This window comes from Cynara cardunculus, assembly GCF_001531365.2.
Source record: "Cynara cardunculus var. scolymus isolate 2C chromosome LG 4, CcrdV1, whole genome shotgun sequence".
In the NCBI taxonomy this organism is placed as follows: domain Eukaryota; kingdom Viridiplantae; phylum Streptophyta; class Magnoliopsida; order Asterales; family Asteraceae; genus Cynara; species Cynara cardunculus.
The window spans coordinates 10,842,637-10,864,211 of NC_037531.1; the positions used below are offsets into that span (position 1 = coordinate 10,842,637).

Consider the following 21,575-nt stretch of genomic DNA (forward strand, 5'->3'; position numbering starts at 1 on the left):
TCTTGAGGCTGGTTGACCCCATGCTCTATGTAAAGTTGTATCATTTGGGATAATCTTGTATTCTTATTTCAATATGTTTTCAGTACAATTGTATCTTTAGAGTAGTCAGAATCATCGAATGTAAAGCAACAACATCCCAATGGTTTGTATCTGGAATTTAATATTGTATTCTTGATATTGAAAGAAGCTTAAGGGTTATTTACCAACAGAAATTGGTAACTGCTAACCGAGGAAGAGTGCACTCTGGGTCAACACTAATCATTGACCGAGTAAGAGTCAAGAGTCCCTCTCTTAGCTTGCTAGGTCAATATATCGGTCAACATCATGGACCGGTAAGAGGGATTTGGTAAACAACATCTTTGATAGGGTAAGCTCTTTTTACCTGTAGTAAGCAACCCCTTAGTTTTGTTTCTTCTCAACTACATGCTTTATCAATTGTCTTTTGTTGGTTGACTGTTATGTTTACCTTGTAATGATAATGCTTGTGATAGATCGTGAAGTTTTGTTACTAGCAATGTACTCTTGTTATTCCAAGACTGCAATTTGTCTCAAATTGAATGAGTAGGTGTTTACAATTTGTGGAAGGATGCCATTATTTATTTCATTCAGGATATTAAACATTGTTGTATGAAAGTCTCCATATGTTTTTAAGATATGTAGAAATATCACATGTTCTTGAACTTGGTTATGTACTTGGTACGTAAAGGGTTGGGCATTCTATCAGAATAACTGAGGCCAGTAGGCACCACCACCTGACCTCGTGATGTGTGATTTATCTCCTTCATGATGGTTGTGGTATCAGTACAGTGAGGATGCTCCAAAAGATGACGTCATACTCTTTTTGTAAAATTTGGTTATTTCATTAGTGTAGGTTGCATTTCTTAATACCATTTGTTACTTTTCTGTATTGATATGGTTTTAGTTGAGAAAGTTGTCATTAAGGTACAGTAAATTTGTTTTTCCAAATTTTTAATAATATTCATTTTGGACAAGGCATGATACCGTTACAACTTACGAGATACACTTGCAAAACAACGTTCTCAACTAATTTATAAACACTGAATGGATTATGGGTGCATTTACAGAACATTGAACAAGCATGAGATTATAGTTCAATAGGCATAAGGTTAAACATCATAAAAACATAGTTTGACAAAAACTTTGAACCTAATATGCAAGGCAAGTCAAGAATCATGTCAAAAAACTACATAAAAGTTTGGGTCAATTGCAACTTGCAAGTAGGAACGATAAAAGATTGTTGATGTTTGATTTCAACAACAGAAACCTAATCCCTATTTGAGAAATAATGAAGTCACTTAAGTTTTACTGTTTTATTTTAGCCCATTTTTGAATTGAACACTCTAACATCTCGTTCTAGATTAATCTTAACAGACAATTAGAATGAAAATAAACTTGACAAAAGCATAAACACAAACTTAATCAATGTAACTCCCTAAAATAACGATAAGCAAAAAACAAGGACTTGTTATGCAATTCTTTGAAAGTCTGGATAAGGGGTTGAATGTTATTTGATCGAACAAGTTGATAAAGACCTTCAAATGAATGTGGTTGATGAAGAAACCACTGAAAGAAGTGGCAACAATTGAGAGAAAATTGTAATTTGCTCAATCTCATACTGTTAATCAAGTTTGTGAAAGAATTGAGAAATACTGAGTATTAGAGCAAAAGGAGGCAATAAAAGCAGTCAAGAACAAACAAGTACTTCATCAAGTCCAAGTAAATCCTCTGTACAAAACTCGTGTTTGATCGTGCACTAGGTAGCATGTGATGGACTAAAAGCATTTCGTTTAAGATTTGGAGAGTAGTGGGAGGCCTTAATGTCGTGAATTGACTATAAAATGGCCATTTAAGTGGTTGTGGTATGAGCATTGCATAAATGCATGAATTAAGGCTTGAAATGTCTAGACGTTGTTTAAGGATGACAAACATTGGATATTTAAGTTATATGTCTAATATGTAAGAACAACATTTTAAGTGCACAATATTAGTGATTTTAGTGAATCATCTGATCATTTTATGTTATTGGATTCACAATAAAATGAAGGGGCTCGTAGTTAAGCTATAATATGTGTTAGAACGTGTGGAGTGTACATTTGTATAAGCTAGCTAGAACCTAGAGTTCACTGGATGTTGCATATGGCAGGGGTAAGGGGGTTGCACTTGCGCCCCCTTACGGGGTTATAGGGGCAATGCCTTTGCTCATCTAATTCGGTAACTGACATCTTTTAAAGGTACGTTCATTATCGTGTTTAATGTACAGGACATTACAACTTCTCTAGGTTTATAAGCTCTCTATTTCTGGCTCAATCGAGGGTGTGAATTGAGATCATCCTTGAGCGAACTTCATGATACCCATGCATATAAGGTCAAAATGTTACTTAAGGAACGCGAACTCTTACCTAATATTGGCTTTCGTCCAAAGTTCTATAGTGATTTCTCACGACCCAAAATCAATTTTGCAACACATGTCACACATGCTATCTCTATGCATTTTAGTCGAGACCAATCGTGAATTCCCTTCTAAACTCTCAAATATAATGGCTAACATAAGCTTACACTTGCCAATAGAATCATAAAGAAACGAAGTAGGCAAGCTGAGTCAAGGTGAGTTCCCCTTGAACTCGCCTTCAATGAATTGAGGACAAAAAGCCACTTCTTAAGTCATACATGAAGTCGCTTAGACCCTGTTGGGTGCGACGTTGTTGAGATTCAGTATAAGATGATAAGTCAGCATTAACGTTCCATTGCTTGCGAAGCTAGTAAATGTATTACAATTTGCATAGGCGGTATATATAGTTTATTTGTTTACAATGTACGTGTTTTAAAGTAATATTCAGTTATAAAAAACACGGTAAGACATTCTCGATGATTAATCATTTTATAACAATTTTGTTTTTGAAGGTTTGATCTTTTTCACCTTAAATAAGAAAACAAGATACAAGACTCCAAACACCCCTGAAATTAGTTGCATTCCATTGATTAAATTCCAAGAGTGTCTGATCTCATCCATTGGGTTAGGAGAAGAGACAAAAGAAACAAGAGAACATGGAGGATTTTGTGCCGAAGAAGTCTAGGGTTTAATAATCTTGAAACATCAATTTGGCGGCTCAATGACATAATCAATCCTTCCCATTTTGCAAAATTCATCATTTATCTCTTTTGGGTTCTCTTCTAGGGTTTCAAAATTGATGCTTATACAAGTTACAAGATCAAAACCGCATCAGTTTCTAGCTTCTACCTTTCGCAGTCATACGGGAAAACTCCAATTTACGACTACAACTATGAAGGAAATCAAAACAAAGAAGTCGTCAAGTGTATCATCCCCACTCAACCCAGATGCGAAATGTTCTTCGAGTGTTCAATCAACCCCAGAAATCGAAAAGAAGTATGTTCATCGTGTGTATGATGCAATTGCTCCTCATTTCAGTGCAACCCGTTTTGCGAAATGGCCAAAAGTTTCGGCTTTTTTGAACAATCTGCCATCTGGGTCTGTAATTTTAGATGCAGGATGTGGTAATGGCAAGTATTTAGGTCTGAATCCTGATTGTGTTTTCATTGGTTGTGATATTAGTGCACCCCTTATTCAGATCTGTAATGATAGAGGCCATGAGGTTTTAGTAGCAGATGCTGTGAATCTTCCCTATCGAACCGGGTATGGAGACGCTGCGATTTCGATTGCTGTTTTGCATCATCTTAGTACTGAGCATAGGAGGAAGAAAGCCATTGATGAGTTGGTTAGAATTGTGAAAAAAGGTGGGCATATCTTGATTACTGTTTGGGCTGTTGAGCAAGAAGATGCATCTTTACTTAATAAATGGACCCCACTAACCGGAAAGTATTTAGAAGAATGGATTGGACCCGGTAGTCCACGTGTGCGTAGCTCTTCTTCGGTTACGTTAGAAAGCATTCCTGAAACTGAGGTGAGTGTTTCAGAGGAAGAAGTCAAAGATTCGAGTAATGTGAGTGAAGGCAAAGAGGATTGCTTTGTGGGTATCGAAAATGGAGATAAAACGGACCAGCAACAGGAGTACTTTGTACCTTGGCATTTGCCTTACCATCGTGCTGAAGTGAGTGGAGCTTCGGCTGGTGCACTTGAGAATGGTCTTGCAAGAAAAGATGATAATAAGGGCGCGATAGTGTATGACAGGTATTACCATGTGTTTGGTCAAGGGGAACTTGAAAGGTAATGTTTTTATTCGTATATTACTTATAAAGACTGTTTTTTTATGCATATCTCATTGCCGTGTGTAGTATAAGTTGATGAATTAGCGTCGTGTTTTCAGCTTGCTTTGTTTAATTAGCCATGAACACAGACAATTATCGGATTTGGATGCAAAATTCATGCTTTTGTGGCAATGAGTTGTGTTTGCAAGTGTGCAACAGTTTGAGGATTTCATTGATTACAAAAGAGTTGTTGGCATAAAGATTTCATTTGTAGAAAATAATGAAACCGTTTGAAAGATGTGAATGTGTAGGGGATTTGTTAGGAATGAAACCTTGGCTGGAAATAAGTAATGCAACAAAGAATTCAAATGATGTAATGGTTATAGCATTTTAGGACGTGAATAGCTGATAAATGAAGAATTTGATAATCAAGATTTCACAATACTTTCTCGTTCTATAGATTCTAACGAAAAAGAATTGGAGCTTAAATGCCAAAACGTATAACTCATGCTTGGATGGTAATTGGTATTGAGAAGTCGCATTCTCGTTCATATTTGGTACCATTCTTCCTTTCCCCACCTCCCCGTTTCCTAACCTTTTATGGTATCATGTTTAATCTTGAGAAAAGAAATAGAAAGAGATAGAATAGCAATGACATCTGTTATGTCAATGACACCAAAAGGATATTAAATGAATGGAATTGGGATAAAACAGTACCCGAAGGTTCACAAGCGGTTGAGTATTTATTCCGGATATGAATAGCTTAATAGTTAATAGCAAAGATTCTAAGAGTTTATTGAATTCCTATTTCTATGACCGGAACAGGGGAGGATAAGTAGAATTTGTGCTTGTGGAAATTATCACCTAAAGTGGTAGGCCCTTGAGTGGATCCCGCGTTAGGTCCAAGACGTTGGTCTCCTCTTCCCCATTACTTAGCAAAAGTGAGATATGAAAATAATGGGAAAAATCGGATTCAGTTGTCAGTAAGAAATATAGTTATAATTGGATTAGGTAGATAATTTTTCAGTCAGGCGTCTATTATTGAATTCATCCGACCCGACAACACCCGTTAACAATGTGGATATCATTTGAAAATGAGTAGTTTAGATGAAATCGAACTTTCGATTCAGTTAGATATGGTAGATTCAAATGGGATACAAAAAGAGTTGACTGCCGAGCCGTATGAATCCTGGGTTGCAAAGAATTCTTTTGTTGGGGTGAACCTATAAAAGTTTGGGTAGAACCGGATCTAAGCGTTATGATTGTTTCTCCTTCTGTACTATTTCTTTTTAAAACTAATTTGCTCGTGGACAATCATATATAGGGCATGGTATTTTAGCTCTATGTAACATGACCATATACAATAATACATACCAATTTAAGAAACCTACTTTCGACTGGGATTTACTGTGTCTGTTTGGTTTGGTTTAAGATAGATGAACTTACTAGCATATACTTCCTTTTCCCCATGAAAATGGCAACAATTGTGATGGTATTGATATTGATCCACGAGGTGATACCTCCGTGTTTATCGTCACTAAATATGATCCAAATTTTTGTCACAAAATCGTTTTCTCAAAACCTCTCTACACGGAAACCGCCTCTCTAGTCTCTACCCTTTGGGGTAGAGGAAAGGCTGCATACATCCTACCTCTCCCAGACCTTACTTTGTGCATGATTTATATGGTGTGGTGTTTATCAAACAATATCAGACCTATTTAAATATAAATATTTTGCATGTTAGAAATGTTCTAGATTTGACCCTATGTCCACGATGCACAAGAAACTGAATCGATAGTCTTTGGACCAGATTGGTTAGGATCAGTTATTCGTAGTTGCTATGCTAGCACCATCTTTTAGGACTGGCCCTTCTGGTCAAGTATTGGGGACCAGATGGCTTGAACCAATCTTTAGATGGTCCTTAACTTAAGATGAACCCTTTTATCCTTTTATGATTCTGGGCAAGTGTTTTGACCAGCTGTGTTGAACCAATCTTTGGATGGTCCTTAGTCATATATGAACCCTTTTACGATTCTAAGCAAGTCTTTGGGCCAGATATTTGAACCAATCTTTGGATGGTCCATAACCAAAGATGAACCCTTTAGAGATTCTGGGCATGTGTTGGAGACCAGCCGGGTTGAACCAATCTTTGGATGGTCCTTAACTGTAGATGAGATTTGATACTAGACCAGGACCGCTGTGTTCTGTGCCGGTCTGGTGATCTGGTCCAGCCATTGGTCCGTTTACTTTTTGTTCACCTCTATCCATGGTATGCACTAACAACAGCAAGTTGGCGTCTTCTAATGTTTCTTATTTTGTTTTATGTATTTTATTGACAACCCAACTCTTTTCTGCTTTTTGCCAGGTTGGTTTCTGGCATGAAGAATGCGGTTATTGTGGATCAATTTTTCGACAAGTCTAATTGGTGTGTCGTTCTCGAGAAAACTTCATGTTAATTAAATCACCCGTTTTGATTGAAGACCGAACCTTAACAATGGAAGGTGCTAACGGTTAGCAAAACATTAGAAAGTGATCAAAAGAAAAACCATTTGAAAACTGCTTCTTTTGAGCACTTGGCATTTGATGTCTTCGATTTCCCGATTTGTACACATATTGTACCATGTCAACTCCTGGTTTTCGGGTGTAGAGGTTTTGTAATTCTGCTAGTCGAAAATTTTGTTTTCGTAACTTGATATCTCAAATGATGTTATATTTCAATGTTCAATTTTCATTTTGGGTATATGGAACACATTAGATTGCTGGGCTTTGAGTAGAGAAGGGAGGTTTCAACCAGAGATACACGAAAAGCCCAAGCTCGAACCTTGGTTTAGGTCCGACCTGAAAAAGCTAGGGCCTAGTGAGCCTCAAACTTGCTTTGGCGGAAATTTGGTGGCAGCTGCGCTCCAAAATCTTGCCTTGGAAAAGCACGATTAAGTCCTTTTTCAACCACAAAGCCTAGGGCATGTGTGTGAAAACGCTTGACACTTTTTCTCTCACTAAAAAAGGGCTTGGAAGGTCTTGTCCTTGTGCATTTGATCGGACCCTTTTTAACCCCGAAGCCCATATCAGCCCGACCTGGCCCTAAAATAGTTTGGGTCTTTTTTCCAACTAAAAACAGGTTTAAAAGGCCCAAATTTTGTGCTTCTCTAGTTTCAATATATATTGAGGAGAAACTAATACGTCTCTTTCAATATAGACTCGATTGGTACAAATTGTCCCGTGTTGAGAGGGGCTACATTTGCGCATATTATACCTCAGTGTTGTTTTATCAGAGTAGTAGACATTTGTTTTGATATCGTGAAAATTCTTAAAACCTGTTAGATTACTCTTAAGAAAATGATATTTTATAATATATTAAAAAGAAGAGAAAAATTACATTTTTCGTCCTTGTGGTTTGTTGAAAATTTCTATTCTTGTCCTTGTGCTTTTGAAATTATGATTTTTCGTCCCCATGGTTTATAATTCAATATTATTTTTGTTCTTATGATTTAAGCTTTATTGATTTTTTTCATCATCGTGGTTTATAATTTATTTATATTTTATTCCTTCATTCTTAAAAGAAATAGTTAGTATTAGGGACTAAAATAAAAATGAAGAGCAAACAATAGGGATGAAAACCATATTTTTAAAATCACAAAAACGAAATCTGTAATTTCTAACAAACCACATGGATGATAAATGTACTTTACTATTAAAAAGTTTTATCAAAAATTAAAATTTAGCAAATAAAAATATTCCAAGACTAATGGGTCGTTTACCAAATACTTACTTGATAAGTATTCATTGGTTAAATTTAATACTATTATTTATTTACGAGGTAAGATTATAGTCCACCAAAACGATATTGTATGCAACAATTTATCCGGTAAGCGTTTACTATAGTAAAAGTCGTCATTCTCACTTACTGGATAAGACTCTTGGTTTTTGTTTCGGTTTTATCAGATAAGATTCTTAGTCCTTGCTACATCCGGTAAAGTAATATTACTTGATAAGCAAATGCTTACTCGAATAAACGTTTGATAAACAACCCTTAGATATTAATTAGTGGATAGTGTTTGGTACAACTTTTAAGCACTACAACTTGTCGTAGCATGTGCTTAAAAATGGTGATTATGTTATTAGTATAATTAATTAATCATAAAATCATTTTAAGATATATTTTTGGAATCAAATTTTGAAAAAGATGATAATTTCAATTTCAATTTCAATTATGTTTTTATTCTAAATCTTTTAACATTAATTATATTAATAAAATATTATTTTTTGACATTAAATATTAAAAAGATATCTAAATTTAAAGAATTTAACAGTTATTTTTCATTTTAGTTTTTGTAAGAAGTTTCAAAAATAATGTTGTTATTTTCATAATTGTATTAATTTTGTTATAAAATGTATATTTTGCAAGTTGCAAAACTGATATTTTCGAAATCTTGACCATTTTAAGGCAATTGACAAAAAAAAAAAATGAATAAGTGATGGTGATTTTAAAAATTTTGACTGAAATAGGTTATTTTGAATTTTTTTAGTTCACTTTATAGCCATATTTTCAACTTATTGACAGATTTAACTGAAAATTACATAAATGACATTATACAACTTATGTAATCCACTTTTCAAACAAAAACAATGATGCAAAATGGACATCACACTAGGCATGAGAATTGGTCCCGACCCGTAGGAAAACCTGGTCCACCGTCTCGGTCAAGACAGGAATTTCTCGTTAAATAGGGTCTCAAGGATGGGGACGGGATCCCTATGTGGCTCAAACTAGGGATGGGGATTGAGGTCCCCGTCCCATTCCCCCCTATTACCATGCCTACATCACATAAGTTGCGTAAGTGCTACTTACATAATGCGCACGTAGACCACCCATAGTGAAGATAGACGATCTTCTAAATATTTAACTATTTTGGACAATTTTTAAAAATAAAATTGTTGATAAAAAATAAAATCAAATCAAGATTAAAAACTTTTAAACAACTTTTTTTTGTGAATTTTAAGGTAATTAAAAATAAAATAAAATTTGTAAGTATGTGGGGATTACATAATTAAAGGAGTTAAGGTTTGGCGCGATGTCATCTTTTCAGCTTTCCAAAAAGATAGAAAAATTGAGCTCTTTTTCACTCACTGGCTGCCTGCTGTTTCGCCGTTTCTAGTTTCATTTCAATGGCGAACTGATTAAACAAATCCTAAACCCAGTTGTAGTTGCTGATTTTTCACGCCATTGTTAACACAATTTCTGCAAGATTCCCTTAATTTTTGCTTCAATTGCAAGTTCCCCCTTTTCAGATCTTGCATTTTTAGGTAAATACAGTAACTCTTATCCATTCAATCTTTGTCTTGTTTTCTGTAAGTAAACTTCGAATGCGATGTTTAAGCTTTGATAAACCAGTTTAACCTTTGTTCTAATGTTCTCCATTAATTTCCCCAAGAGGGTTTTGCTTCAATTTTCATCAATTTCACGTAATTGTTCGAAAACATTGATTTCCTTATGTTGTTATATTTAGCGAACTTAATTGATTTGAAGTGGGGTTGCCATTGTTTGTTTGAACTTCGACATTTACTGAGTTAGACATTCTTTCATAGTTTTTTCTACTTTGAGAGCACATTCTTCATTTCTGTCTTTTTGGGTGTTTTATAGATTCTCTCTTTCCAATTTATTTTGTTTAATGTGTAGTTCCTGTTCACAGTTAGGGTTTCAAAGCAGAGTGGACTTCATTCCTAAAACAGAAGAAGGTAAACATATACTTTGTCTCAAGTTCAGTTGATGGAATTGTTATTGAATTATATTGCAACCAAAGATGTGGGTATAATGACTCACAACATTATGTAGATGTATGTATGTATAATTGTATATTAAATTTGGGAAATTCTTCTGTTTTGTCTTTGTTGAGAAGAGTTCTATATGCAATTGATTGTTTTGATTCTACTCCTGCAACTGCAATGTGATATTTGAATGTACCTTTTTGCAATGGTGCATGAAGCATATTAAGTTCTTGTTCTTTGATGATTAGGGGGAACATATGAGCATCATGCATGATTACCCTACCTTTATTATTTTTAATTTTTTCAAAAAAAGATTAGTCATTGTTTCTTCTCCAGTCATTTCCTTTTTGGAAAAATTCCAAGCTAATACCTAATTGCATATTTTCATGTTTACAAGTTATTGATATTATTTGATTTTTATCCACAAGATTCCCTTGTTTTCTGATTATTCGCAAGCCGGAGGTGGGGTCTTCATAAAAACAACCTCTTTACTCATTTGGGTGGAGGAACGAGCGCTTACATCTTACCCTCCCCAGACCCTACTTTGGGTGATATTTACTCGGTTTGCTTTGTTTGGTCTGGTTTAGCGGGGCACTTTCTTCTAATTTCTTCAAAATCTATCTTGGATGCCTATTTTTTTTTAATATAGCGATGGAAAGCAATATTTTTTTAATATTCACACATACCTTTGGTCTTTGGCAATGCAATTTTACATTGTCGAGTCAAATAAGGTCAATGTTTATGTCCGGTCGAGTTGTTATTAGCCAGGTAAAACCTTTTCTCCACTCCTGAAACAAGATTATAGCTAATAATATAATATATTTTTTCCTAATCATCTCATTCATGTTGATCATGCTGTTCTCTGTATTGAGAGATGTTTGTGGTCTCAATATTGTCATGTTGGATATATTTCCAGCCTTTCAAAATTTAAGCTAAGACTTTCTCTCTTTCACACACTTTTCACAAGCTGGGGGTCTTCACGGAAACAACCGCTCTACTCTTTGAGGTGGAGGTCAGGTCAGGCATCTTACCCTCCCGAATCCCCACCTTTGGATGGGATATACAAGGCTCGTTTGGTTTGGTTTATAGTTTTCCCGTCTCATCCATTTTCCGTTTGATTTTCTTCTCATAATAGGAGCTAACTTATTCCAATGAATGAACTCTCACTGAATTCATGAATTATGTAGTGAGATGTAGGCAAATTGGTAAACCATGTAAACATGGCATCTTTCATTACTCGTTCCCTGCAAACATTATCATTTGTGATCCCAACATATTATTCCCCAATGACCCCACTTATTCGTTTTCGCTATATGTGCTTACAAGTTACAGCATATGACAAAATTGTTATTACGGGTCACTTTTAGTTGATGCAAGGAAATTTGAGGTGGGACCCATAGATGGAAAATGGAGGTAAATGGTGCAAAGGAATAGGTCTTGTTTTCTGTTATTAGAATTAATTTAACCTTTTCTTGCATGCGAGGTTGAACATTGAAGCTCGATATAACCAATAGATCATTTGATTTACCGGTTTTAGCTTTTAGATAAGTTGGTAACTTAACATATAACTTGATTTTTATCCGTTAGAATCAATGATCACAAACATACAAATATAAAGGTACATTCTCAGGAAAAGAAAAGTCAAACACGGGTGTTGCTAGAATCTTGTCAATAGATTCATGAGTTCAATTGTAGTGCTGATATGCTAAGAAACACATCCTTGTCACTAGAAGAAAAAGTGTTCTTCAGTTTGACTTGGGCTCTATGCAACAGTTCTCAGCCTATTTGGCACTGTGATTGATGAAATTCTGTCGAATTGGAAATGTGTTTGCAACTCTCATGTTACCGTTTGTTCTTTTTTTCAGAAATAAATATGTGTTTGATTAGAGATGAATATCATGCTAATATTGAGTTGTGTTGAATTAAAAGCGAAACTGTTTCTGCAATCTTCTTGTTGATGATTTCGGGTGTTGTTTTGGCAGTAGTGTTGATTAAATAACAGTGGGAGCCCAAGAATTTGCACTTCATGGTTGCGCAGTGATGTTGAGGACTACCAAATGGAAGCTTGAGAAACCTAAAGTAAAAGTTGTTTTTCGGCTGCAATTTCATGCCACTAATGTATGCCCCTCTTTTATCTCTTTTGATTACCCCCAATGTTTCCAATCAATAACATACATATATATAGGGTCAGGTTCAAGGGAAAACCGCAAAAAATTGAAAAACTAAAGAACACCTTAGTAACCATTCATCTACATGGTATGCATATGTGCATACAAGTAATTTATATGTAATTTTTCAACATGTGCAGTGCATAGAAACCATGAAACATTTTGAATTACTTGTATGCACATGTGCATACCGTACAAATGTTATTAGGGTGTTCCTCAATTTTTCATTTTTTGGGGATTTTCCCCCTGAACCTCACTACACACACACACAAGTACGTGAATGAAAACTATATGTTTTCAATCAAGAAAATAACATGTTTCTAAAGATCCCAGACAAAGAGAGCTTCATTTTGTAGTAGTGCTTATTAGTCGTTTTAGATGTAATTGAAGGCTTGAATTATTAATATGAAATTCCATGAATTTTATGTTCTTTCTCTATAATTATGCGTAAGGAAGACAATTAGCAATTATCTTCAATTTGAGTGCTGGCATGTTTGTAATAAATTATTCAATATCTCCATTGAAGTTGCAACGACTTATCCACTCCCCCTTCTTTCTCTTGAAATGGTTGCAATGTATTAGATTCCGCAGAGTGGATGGGAAAAGTTATATATTTCTTTCATACCTACCGAGTCTGGAAAGATCATTGCAAAGACTAGCAAAGCAAATGTGAGAAATGGGACATGCAAATGGCCAGATCCTATCTATGAAACTACAAGACTTCTAGTGGATTCTAGAAACAAACGATACGATGATAACCTCTATAAACTCGTTGTGGGGATGGTAAGTTTCAATAGTCATTTCCAAATATAACTGTTTTAAAAAAAATGTACTCTCATTTTCCATGTCATGGTGGAGCATTTGACTTGAAATATATCTTTAAAAAATGTTTGATTATCTAGTATTTTGTGGAACGTCAGAAGTCTTCATTTATTAGATACTTCTGTTATTGAGTTTTTGCTAACTATTCTTTTGGCTTAAATATGGAGCTCAGGGTACTTCACGGTCTAGCATCCTTGGTGAGGCTATCATCAACCTTGCTGATTATGCGGATGCATCAAACCCTTCTGTTATCGCTTTACCTCTTCATGGATCTGATAATGGAACCATTTTGCATGTGAGGAACTCTTAACACTTATCTGTGTATATATATGGATCTGATAATGGAACCATTTTGCATGTGAGGAACTCTTAACACTTATCTGTGTATATATATGGATCTGATAATGGAACCATTTTGCATGTGAGGAACTCTTAATACTTATATATAATATATATATATATATATATAGAGAGAGAGAGAGAGAGTCGGGTTCATTCGATTAGTAACCAAATAAGAGAATAAGAAAACGGTCGAATCACATGTGATTTTGCACGTGATTTGGCCATTTTCGTGTTCTTTTATTCGGTTACTGTTTTCGTTTGAACCTCCCTGTATGTGTGTATATATATATATATATATATATATATGAACTTCTAATAGCTCCCTTATATATGGGACAACATGTAATAATTACAAAGGTATTTATAACATTCTTTTGGTCCAAAAAGTTCTTCTATCTCGTCATTATTGAGGGATGGCTTTGTTATTTAATTAACAGTCAAAACACTTCCACTGAACCATGTGCTCAGTTTTAAATAAAAATTCAAAAAAGTTAGACAAAAGCAGATTCAATTACATGCACACTTTTTTTTTGCAAATATCTTTCTTCCAATTCTACCCTTACTTTTACTTCTTTCATCAGGATGATTGACTTAATCTTTTGGGTGCCAGGTTACAGTTCAGTTACTGACGGCAAAAACTGGATTCAGGTACGACGTCTTCAAATATTGCTTTCTCCCCATGAAAATTGCTACATCTCGGTTTCTAGAAAGTTTTCAAGTTAAATTACATAAAATTGCGAGTAAATCAGTACTAATGATTTGGGTCCAGAAACTTTCCTTTATTCTTTTCTTTGTTGAAAGGTATTTTAGGTATTTGACGAGTAGTCAAACATTTTATTTGAACCATACCAAATGAGACACTGCATTTTTATGGAATTCAGGGAGTAGATTGGTTATATTGACATTGAAGATAACTTTTTTAACACTGGTTGCAGAGAATTTGAACAGCAGTTTGATAAGGGGTTGCAGAACAGCAGCATTCTAAACCGAGAAGTGGAACCTAGTATTGCAACGTCATCATCTTCCGAGTCGCAGATCTCTGATGATCACGGAAATAAGGTTTGGTTATCTTTTAGGCTATCTAACGAACATGTAAAAGATTTATGAATAGTGACAACAAGATCGTGTGGACCAAATCGTTTCAGTCGGTTATTTGTAATGATGGTAATGAGAAAACGGGTAACTTTGGCTTGAAAACTTGTCAAAAAGGAAAATATTGCTACATCTGAAAGTGGAAAATTTTGCAACTGCAAGAGATCCGGATAGATTATATTTTAATGTTAATAATCTCTATAGAATAGGGCAAAATACATCAAAATGTAACGAAGTTTGTCTTATTTTTTATTAGTGTAACAAAGAATTATGTTACAAGATCCGAAGGTTTGAATTTTCTTTTTCATAATCATTTTGACCGGTAACCTGCTGATCTTGTAACATTTGATGACCTGGATGTCCACATTTTGGCATTACAATTTTGTTGTTAATACTCTTTACATCCCATGAGAATTCCACTTTTTTTCCTTTTTCTTTTTTGTCACAAGCTCAGAGTAATCATTTGCCTTAATCATTGTTAAAAATTACGTTGATATTTCACAAGATTTCTCTATTCTGTCATTGATTAAATGGTATTTTAGACATTTAATTACTAGTTAAACACGTTTATTAAGCTATGTGCACATTGCATTTTCATGGGACAGATGAAGTAGAAAAGTCCCTTTTCTATGTGGTCACGAAATTGTTAATTGCTTATAAGATAACCACTTGTCTTTTTGCTCTGCTTTAAATAGGTTAATACAAAAACCCATTTTGGATCAGAATCTAAAGAGCTTATTTCAGCTGTGAGAGAAATAGGCACACATGAAGAATCTTTAGATTCATCGGTCAGATGTGATGGCTCATCCAACACCTCAGAAACTTATTATGCTGACAAGATTGATCCATCAAGCATTCATGAACCTAATAGCCTTAGGAGCATGGCATCTGGGGATTTAAACGAGCCACCCCATGGTCAAGGCCTGCCAATAGAAAAAGCAGAAAGGTCTGATCTTCAAGAGTGGAGTTCAGATTATTCGATGAATAATGATTTGGCAATTGCTCATGAAGAGAATCATAGACTCAGAGGAATCTTGGAAATGGCTGAGTCTTCCATTTTTGAGCTTAAAATGGAACTAAGTGCTTTGCATAGTTATGCTAATGAGATGGGTATAGAAACACAAAAGATTGCACAGCATTTAACGGCTGAGATTTCTTCGGGCCAAAAACTAGGAAGAGATATTATGGTGCTCAGATCCGAGTGTTCGAAGTTCAATGATGAACTAGAACAGTTGAAAGAAATCAAATCTAGCTCAGAATTTATAGGGAGGACGCAGGATCGAGCTGACTGCCATCAACTCAAATGTGTAAATGGGCTTTTACTTGTGGAGGATCGAATAAGGGAGCTCCAAGGGAAAATTCATATCGGTTTCCACGAGTCCGATTTGAGCTTCATACACTCGGATTTGGAGGTTCTCCTCAGTATTGTTCAGGATCTTGAAAAGGGAACCTTTGAAGCATTGCCCCTGCAACATGAGATTCAAGAATTTCGATCTACAAGAGCTTTTGATTTGGTAGAAGGTAAAATTTTGATACTTTCAAGCCAGCTAGATGAAGCAAAAGCCGAGAGGGAAAATCTTGTTAGAAAGATGGATGAAATGGAGTGTTACTATGAAGCACTTGTGCAAGAGCTCGAGGAAAACCAGAAACAGATTCTAGGACAGTTTCAAAGCCTTAGATACGAGCATTCGACATGTGCCTACACTATTTCGACCTGCAAAGCGGAGACTGAGTCGTTGCGCCATGATATGAATGATCAAGTTATAAGATTTACCAAAGAAAGGCATGCTTTGGGTTGTGTTAATGAGGAGCTCGAGAAAAGGGTTATGACTGCAGAATCACTTGTGCAAGAACTTCAAGAAAATCAGGAACAGATTCTTGGAGAGTTTCAGAGCCTTAGAAACGAGCACTCGACATGTGCCGACACTATTAAGACTTGCAAAGCCGAGACTGAATCAGTACGACATGATATAAACGATCGAATCTCGAAATTTGCCAAAGAAAGACATGATTTGTATTGTGTCAACGAGGAGCTTGAGAAAAGGGTTACAACTGCAGAAGCACTTGTGCAAGAACTTCAAGAAAACCAGGAACAGATTTTAGGAGAGTTTCAGAGCTTGAAAAACGAGCATTTGACATGTGCTGAGACTATTTCAACCTGCAAAGCCGAGAATGAATTGATACGCCATGATATGAACGACCAGATCTTAGAATTCGCCAAAGAAAGACATACTTTGAGTTGTGTCAATGAGGAGCTCGAGAAAAGGGTTGCAACGGCAGAATCAGCACTGAAAAGGGCTCGTTTGAATTACTCAATTGCAGTGACTCAATTGCAAAAAGATCTCGACACGCTATCCTTCCAGGTTTTGTCTATGTTTGAAACCAATCAGACCCTCATTAAAGATACTTTTTCAGAATCTTCGAAACCATTCTCTCAAAGGTACCCAAATATGATCGAAAACTTTCAGAAATCTGATGATACTTTAGTCCTTTGTGAAAAACAGCTTCTGGGCAGTGAGGTCCACTCGAATGATGAACTTTGTGAAATTCCTTGTACAAACTTATACTTGGATGTGTACTCTGGGACTCTAGAGGAAACATTATTTGAAGCAAGTAAAAAGGCCAACGAAATGAAGGAGCAAATAAAACAATATGCACAGAAGTTAGAACTTTCTAACCAATCGAGGGATATTTTATTTGGGAGGCTGCAGACGGCTGATGAGCAGATTGCTCAGATTAATGATGCGCAACTGCAAAATCAGAAATTGGAAGCGAGTTTGGAAAGTGTTTTGAGGGAAAACTTTCTTCTAATGGAGAAGATTACTGAATGTGAAGCACTCCTAATGGATTACAGAGTCTATAAGAGTAAATACGAGGTTGTTTCGGCTGAAAAACTTGAGCTGGAAAATCTCTTGGAAGTACAAGGTTTGGATAGCGGAAATCTTCGAAAAGACTTGTCGATTACGAAGGAAGAACTAGAAACTCTAAAAGCTCGATTTCTTGAGTTGGAAAAGTCAAAGGAAAGTATGCAGAAACTTCTTGATTTTCTACAAGAGAAGTTCGGGAATCTGTTGGCATCTTGTGACAAACAATTGGGTGAGCACTTTTCATTTAATTATTCTTCGTTTCAAGATACGGGCATCCGAGATATCACTTGTGTGATCACGAAATTGGAAGAGCTCCATAACTACACCGGTGAAAAGATTGAAGATCTGAAGAAAGAAAGAGACATTGCGAGATCAGAAATTGATGGTATGAGAACGAAATTTACGCACGATATGCGTAATATGGCCGCCAAAGTAGACTCGTCGAATACCATTGTAGAGAAGCTTCAATTGCAACTCGAATCTGTTGCTAAGAAATTTAAAAATAGCTTGGAAATGAAGGAAAGTTACATGCAGCATACCGATGGGCTTTTGACGTACCTTTCTTCTTTAGAACTTGAGCTGCATAAGCTTTCTTCTAAAGACGGAAACTTTGTTCTAGAAATCTTGGGCTCAGATTCTATGGCTGATGAATTCGAAAGTTGCAAGTCGCCCATTTGTGAGCTCAATCAAGAAAAACAAGATTTCTTGATGCCAATAGAGAACAAAGAGGAAACTACCATACGTGAAGAATTGGAAATGGAGAACATACGAGTGGTACTCAAAGCTATGTTAGATGAGCATTATGATCAATATGTCGTGCTACGGGAAAAATGTAGTGAACTTACGGACGAGCTCTCTGAACAGGTTTTAAAAACCGAAGAATTCAAGAACCTGGTTAAGCTCAAAGACTCTGAAAAACGAGAGCCTGAAGGGCCATCAGAATCTTTACGGATAGCGTTCATGAAAGAACAGTGTGAAACCACGGTGCAAGAACTGAAGCAAGAACTTTCTGTTTCGAAAAGGCACGGTGAGGAAATATTGTTGAAATTACAAGATGTTCTTGATGAAACTGAGAGTAGGAAGAAGTCTGAAGCTTCTTACTTGAAAAAGATCGAAGAATTGTCGTTCAAGAATGTGGGATTGGAAGCCGAGTTACAGTCCATACAGGCTGAACTGGAATGCGCTTTCTTAAACCTTGAATGTTGCAAAGAAGAAAAAGAAAAAATTGTTGCTTCGATTCAAGAATGTGAGGAGGAAAAATTGAAAATTGCATTTGAACTTTCTTTGTTTCAAGAGCATCTTTCCCGCAAAGAAGAGAAGGGTGTGGGCATGGATAGTTCAGCGAACGGAAATGCAAGCACAGCACAAATCTTTGAGGTAAAGCGAATCACTTCTTATAATGATAATAACTATGATCTAAATGGTATTTATAAAATGATTATGAATCTAGTATATACATGTTTGACATTTAAAGTACAAAGATGACAAATGGAAGAGACAGTAAGGAATATTTCTGTGGAAATTTTATATTTGGTGGCCATTATATTTGTTATTTAGGTTGTGCATTTTTGTTTGAAATTTCAAGAGCTAGGAGAAGTGGTAGATGGGTATGCGATAAAGCTTTCCCACTTTAACCTCATTATATTATTGACAAAACATTTGCAATTATGTGCTCATTGTTATTAAGCTTTATACTTGAGGACAAGTTTGTATACATTCTACCCCAGACCCTACTCCCGAGTGGGACTTAGATGTGTTTGTTTTCTTTTAGCGAGGGATTAGCATTTCCATCCATTGTACTTGACACTTCGGATATGTTTGAAAAATTAGTTGATAAGCTAAGCTAGTTGTTAGCTGATATATTAGTCATGAGGGAGGTTCAGGAGAAAACCCCCAAAAAAATGAAAAACTGAGGCATAACTTGGTAACCATTCATCTGGATGGTATGCACATGTGCATACAAGTAATTGAAGTTGTTTTTTTGGTTTTTATGCATGTCTGCATGTTATGCACATGTGCATACCAGACAAATTGCTTACAAATTACTTGTATGCACATGTGCATACCGTCCAAATGAATGGTTACCAGAGTGTTCCTCAGTTTTTCATTTTTTTGTGGTTTTCTCCTAACCTGATCCTATTAGTCATATTTAGTAAATACTAGTTGATAATCTAGATGACAATGTAAAATAACCTAAAAGGACGTGCTGAAAAGTTAATTGGAAAATCATAAGGGGTATAATTGGAAGAAAAAACCTGATGCTTATTGAAATTCTAGTTGAAGTAGCTTTTCGAGAAGCTAGCTTATATTATTATAGCTAACCAAAGAGGGTTTTTTCAATAAGCTCAAAAAATAAGGTAGCTTATGGTTGCTAAACATGGCCGTTGTTTCCAAACAACCATCATACTTGCAAACATTGGAGATGGCAGAAAATAGCAAAAAGACTGAAAATAGTTGAAAGTAACCCCTAATTGATAACTGAAGTCTCATGTTAGCTGTTTCTCTATCAACTGTAGCGTTCTTTTGGCGTTTTGCAACTATATTTGTTATGAAACGAACTACCAACTATAATCATTCTCTTCTTTTATATAATTCATCATTCATTAAAGAGCACGATAGTCTCAGATTCACCTAAGTTTTACTTTTGCTGTTTGCTAGTTGGAAGGGATGAAAACCGAAAATTCCATTCTTTCGATGACGAATTCTGGCTCAAGTTTTCAAGATTTACGGAGAAAACTTTTGCAGCTCCACAAGGTAATTTGTGCTATGATTTTTGGTATGCATATTGCTATATTCCTATAAGTTATGGATCATAGAAATTTTATTCTAATCATTAGTTTCTTACTTAAGGCTAATGAAGAGCTTGGAGGGATGTACCCAAATTTTAAGGATTTCTCGGAAGATGGAAACGCGTTAGAGAGGGTGCTTGCTTTGGAAATCGAGCTTGCTGAAGCATTGATGACGAAGAAGAATTCGAGCATTCAATTCCAAAGGTAGTCATAATCTTTGTTAAGTGTGTATATGAGGTCATCCTGAAACTCGGCTTCTGAAAAAAGTTGATAGGCTCGGGTGACTCTGGTCCGAGCTTGAAAAACTAACGTCTTGGCTCAGGTTGCAAGAGCTTGGTTTCTATTGGCTCTCACACCATATAGCTTTAACGGGATTGAGTCATCTTGGCTTGTAAAGCGGCTGAGTCCAAGCCATGCATTCTTAGGCTCAGCTTGGGCTCACCTACACTTGGGTTTGCCATGTTTTCTGAGTGCCAACTCATGAGCTAATTCATATTTATCACTATATTAGAGTTGATTATTTGCAGGCTTGGTCGCTGGTCAAGCCTAACCTAGTTTTTGTCCAACTCGTCTAATATAGCAAACCCAAACCCCTTTTTGCAGGCTTGATAACTTGCCCATACCCACCGTATAAACAGTCCGGGGTTGCCCACGGGCTAACGGGCCTAAAAAATCTTCATTTAAAAAAACGAAACTTATAAAAAATCATAAGTTATGTAAAATCATTCAAAATACGTACTTCTCTTTCCAATTTAAAATAATACGTAAAAACATAACAATGTATATAGCTTAAAGATGTTCGGATATATAAACAAACCTCTCTGGAAAAAAGATTCATCACTGTGAATCATACTGTCCATGAATGGCTGTCCAAACTTGCTTATTCTAACGGGCCGGGCAGGCCGGGTCTAGTGAATCATACTGTCCGTGAACAGCACGGTGAATTGGGAGTCAGCTGTAAAAAAGTCGAACATCATACGAGGAAACTAACATGATAATCTTGTCTATGTTTTCAGCTCTTTCCTTAAACAACACGGTGACGAAGAAGCAATCTTTAAAAGCTTCAGAGACATCAATGAAGTGATCAAAGACACATTGGAAATCAAGAGCAAGTATGCAAATATGGACACCGAACTGAAGGAAATGCACGAACGTTACTCTCAGTTAAGCCTGCAGTTTGCCGAGGTTGAAGGGGAAAGACAGAAACTTCTGATGACCCTCAAGAATTCAAGATCACCCAGAAATCTTGTTCGTTCCTCACCGGAACCCTAAACGATTCCCATTTGTAGAGTCAAAATTAGTCGAACCATATTGTTAAAAGGAAGGGTCAGCAGAATCTGTGAATAGGTTTGGGGGTTAACTGCAGCAGCTTGAATCTTGTTGTGAAGAGTTGAAGACTCAAAAGAGGCCAAGATGCAAGTGTGCTTAGGTGGTGTAAATGGTCTTAGTTACAAAGGGTATGCAAATGTTTTAGGTCTTTTGAGGTTATTTTTCCCCTTTTGGCTTTACTCTTCATGTTGTGATTCATATTTATAGTAAAGTTG

The 21,575-nt window shown here is 35.9% G+C and overlaps 2 protein-coding genes across 2 annotated transcripts; both read left to right on the forward strand.

Annotated features, from left to right (window-relative positions):
* The first annotated feature begins 3,022 nt into the window (after positions 1-3,022).
* Positions 3,023-6,916, forward strand: LOC112511520 (tRNA (carboxymethyluridine(34)-5-O)-methyltransferase). The gene is made up of 2 exons (XM_025117169.1): positions 3,023-4,204; positions 6,551-6,916. Exons 1-2 carry the CDS (start codon positions 3,210-3,212, stop codon positions 6,639-6,641), a joined length of 1,086 nt encoding a protein of 361 aa, XP_024972937.1. The 5' UTR covers positions 3,023-3,209; the 3' UTR covers positions 6,642-6,916.
* Positions 6,917-9,352: 2,436 nt separating this feature from the next.
* LOC112510750 (putative WEB family protein At1g65010, chloroplastic) lies at positions 9,353-21,575 on the forward strand. The gene is made up of 11 exons (XM_025116075.1): positions 9,353-9,489; positions 9,876-9,921; positions 11,934-12,069; positions 12,702-12,902; positions 13,114-13,236; positions 13,894-13,931; positions 14,219-14,342; positions 15,071-18,619; positions 19,901-19,996; positions 20,093-20,235; positions 21,048-21,575. The coding sequence occupies exons 3-11, from the start codon at positions 11,992-11,994 to the stop codon at positions 21,301-21,303; spliced, it is 4,608 nt and encodes a 1,535-aa protein (XP_024971843.1). The 5' UTR covers positions 9,353-9,489; positions 9,876-9,921; positions 11,934-11,991; the 3' UTR covers positions 21,304-21,575.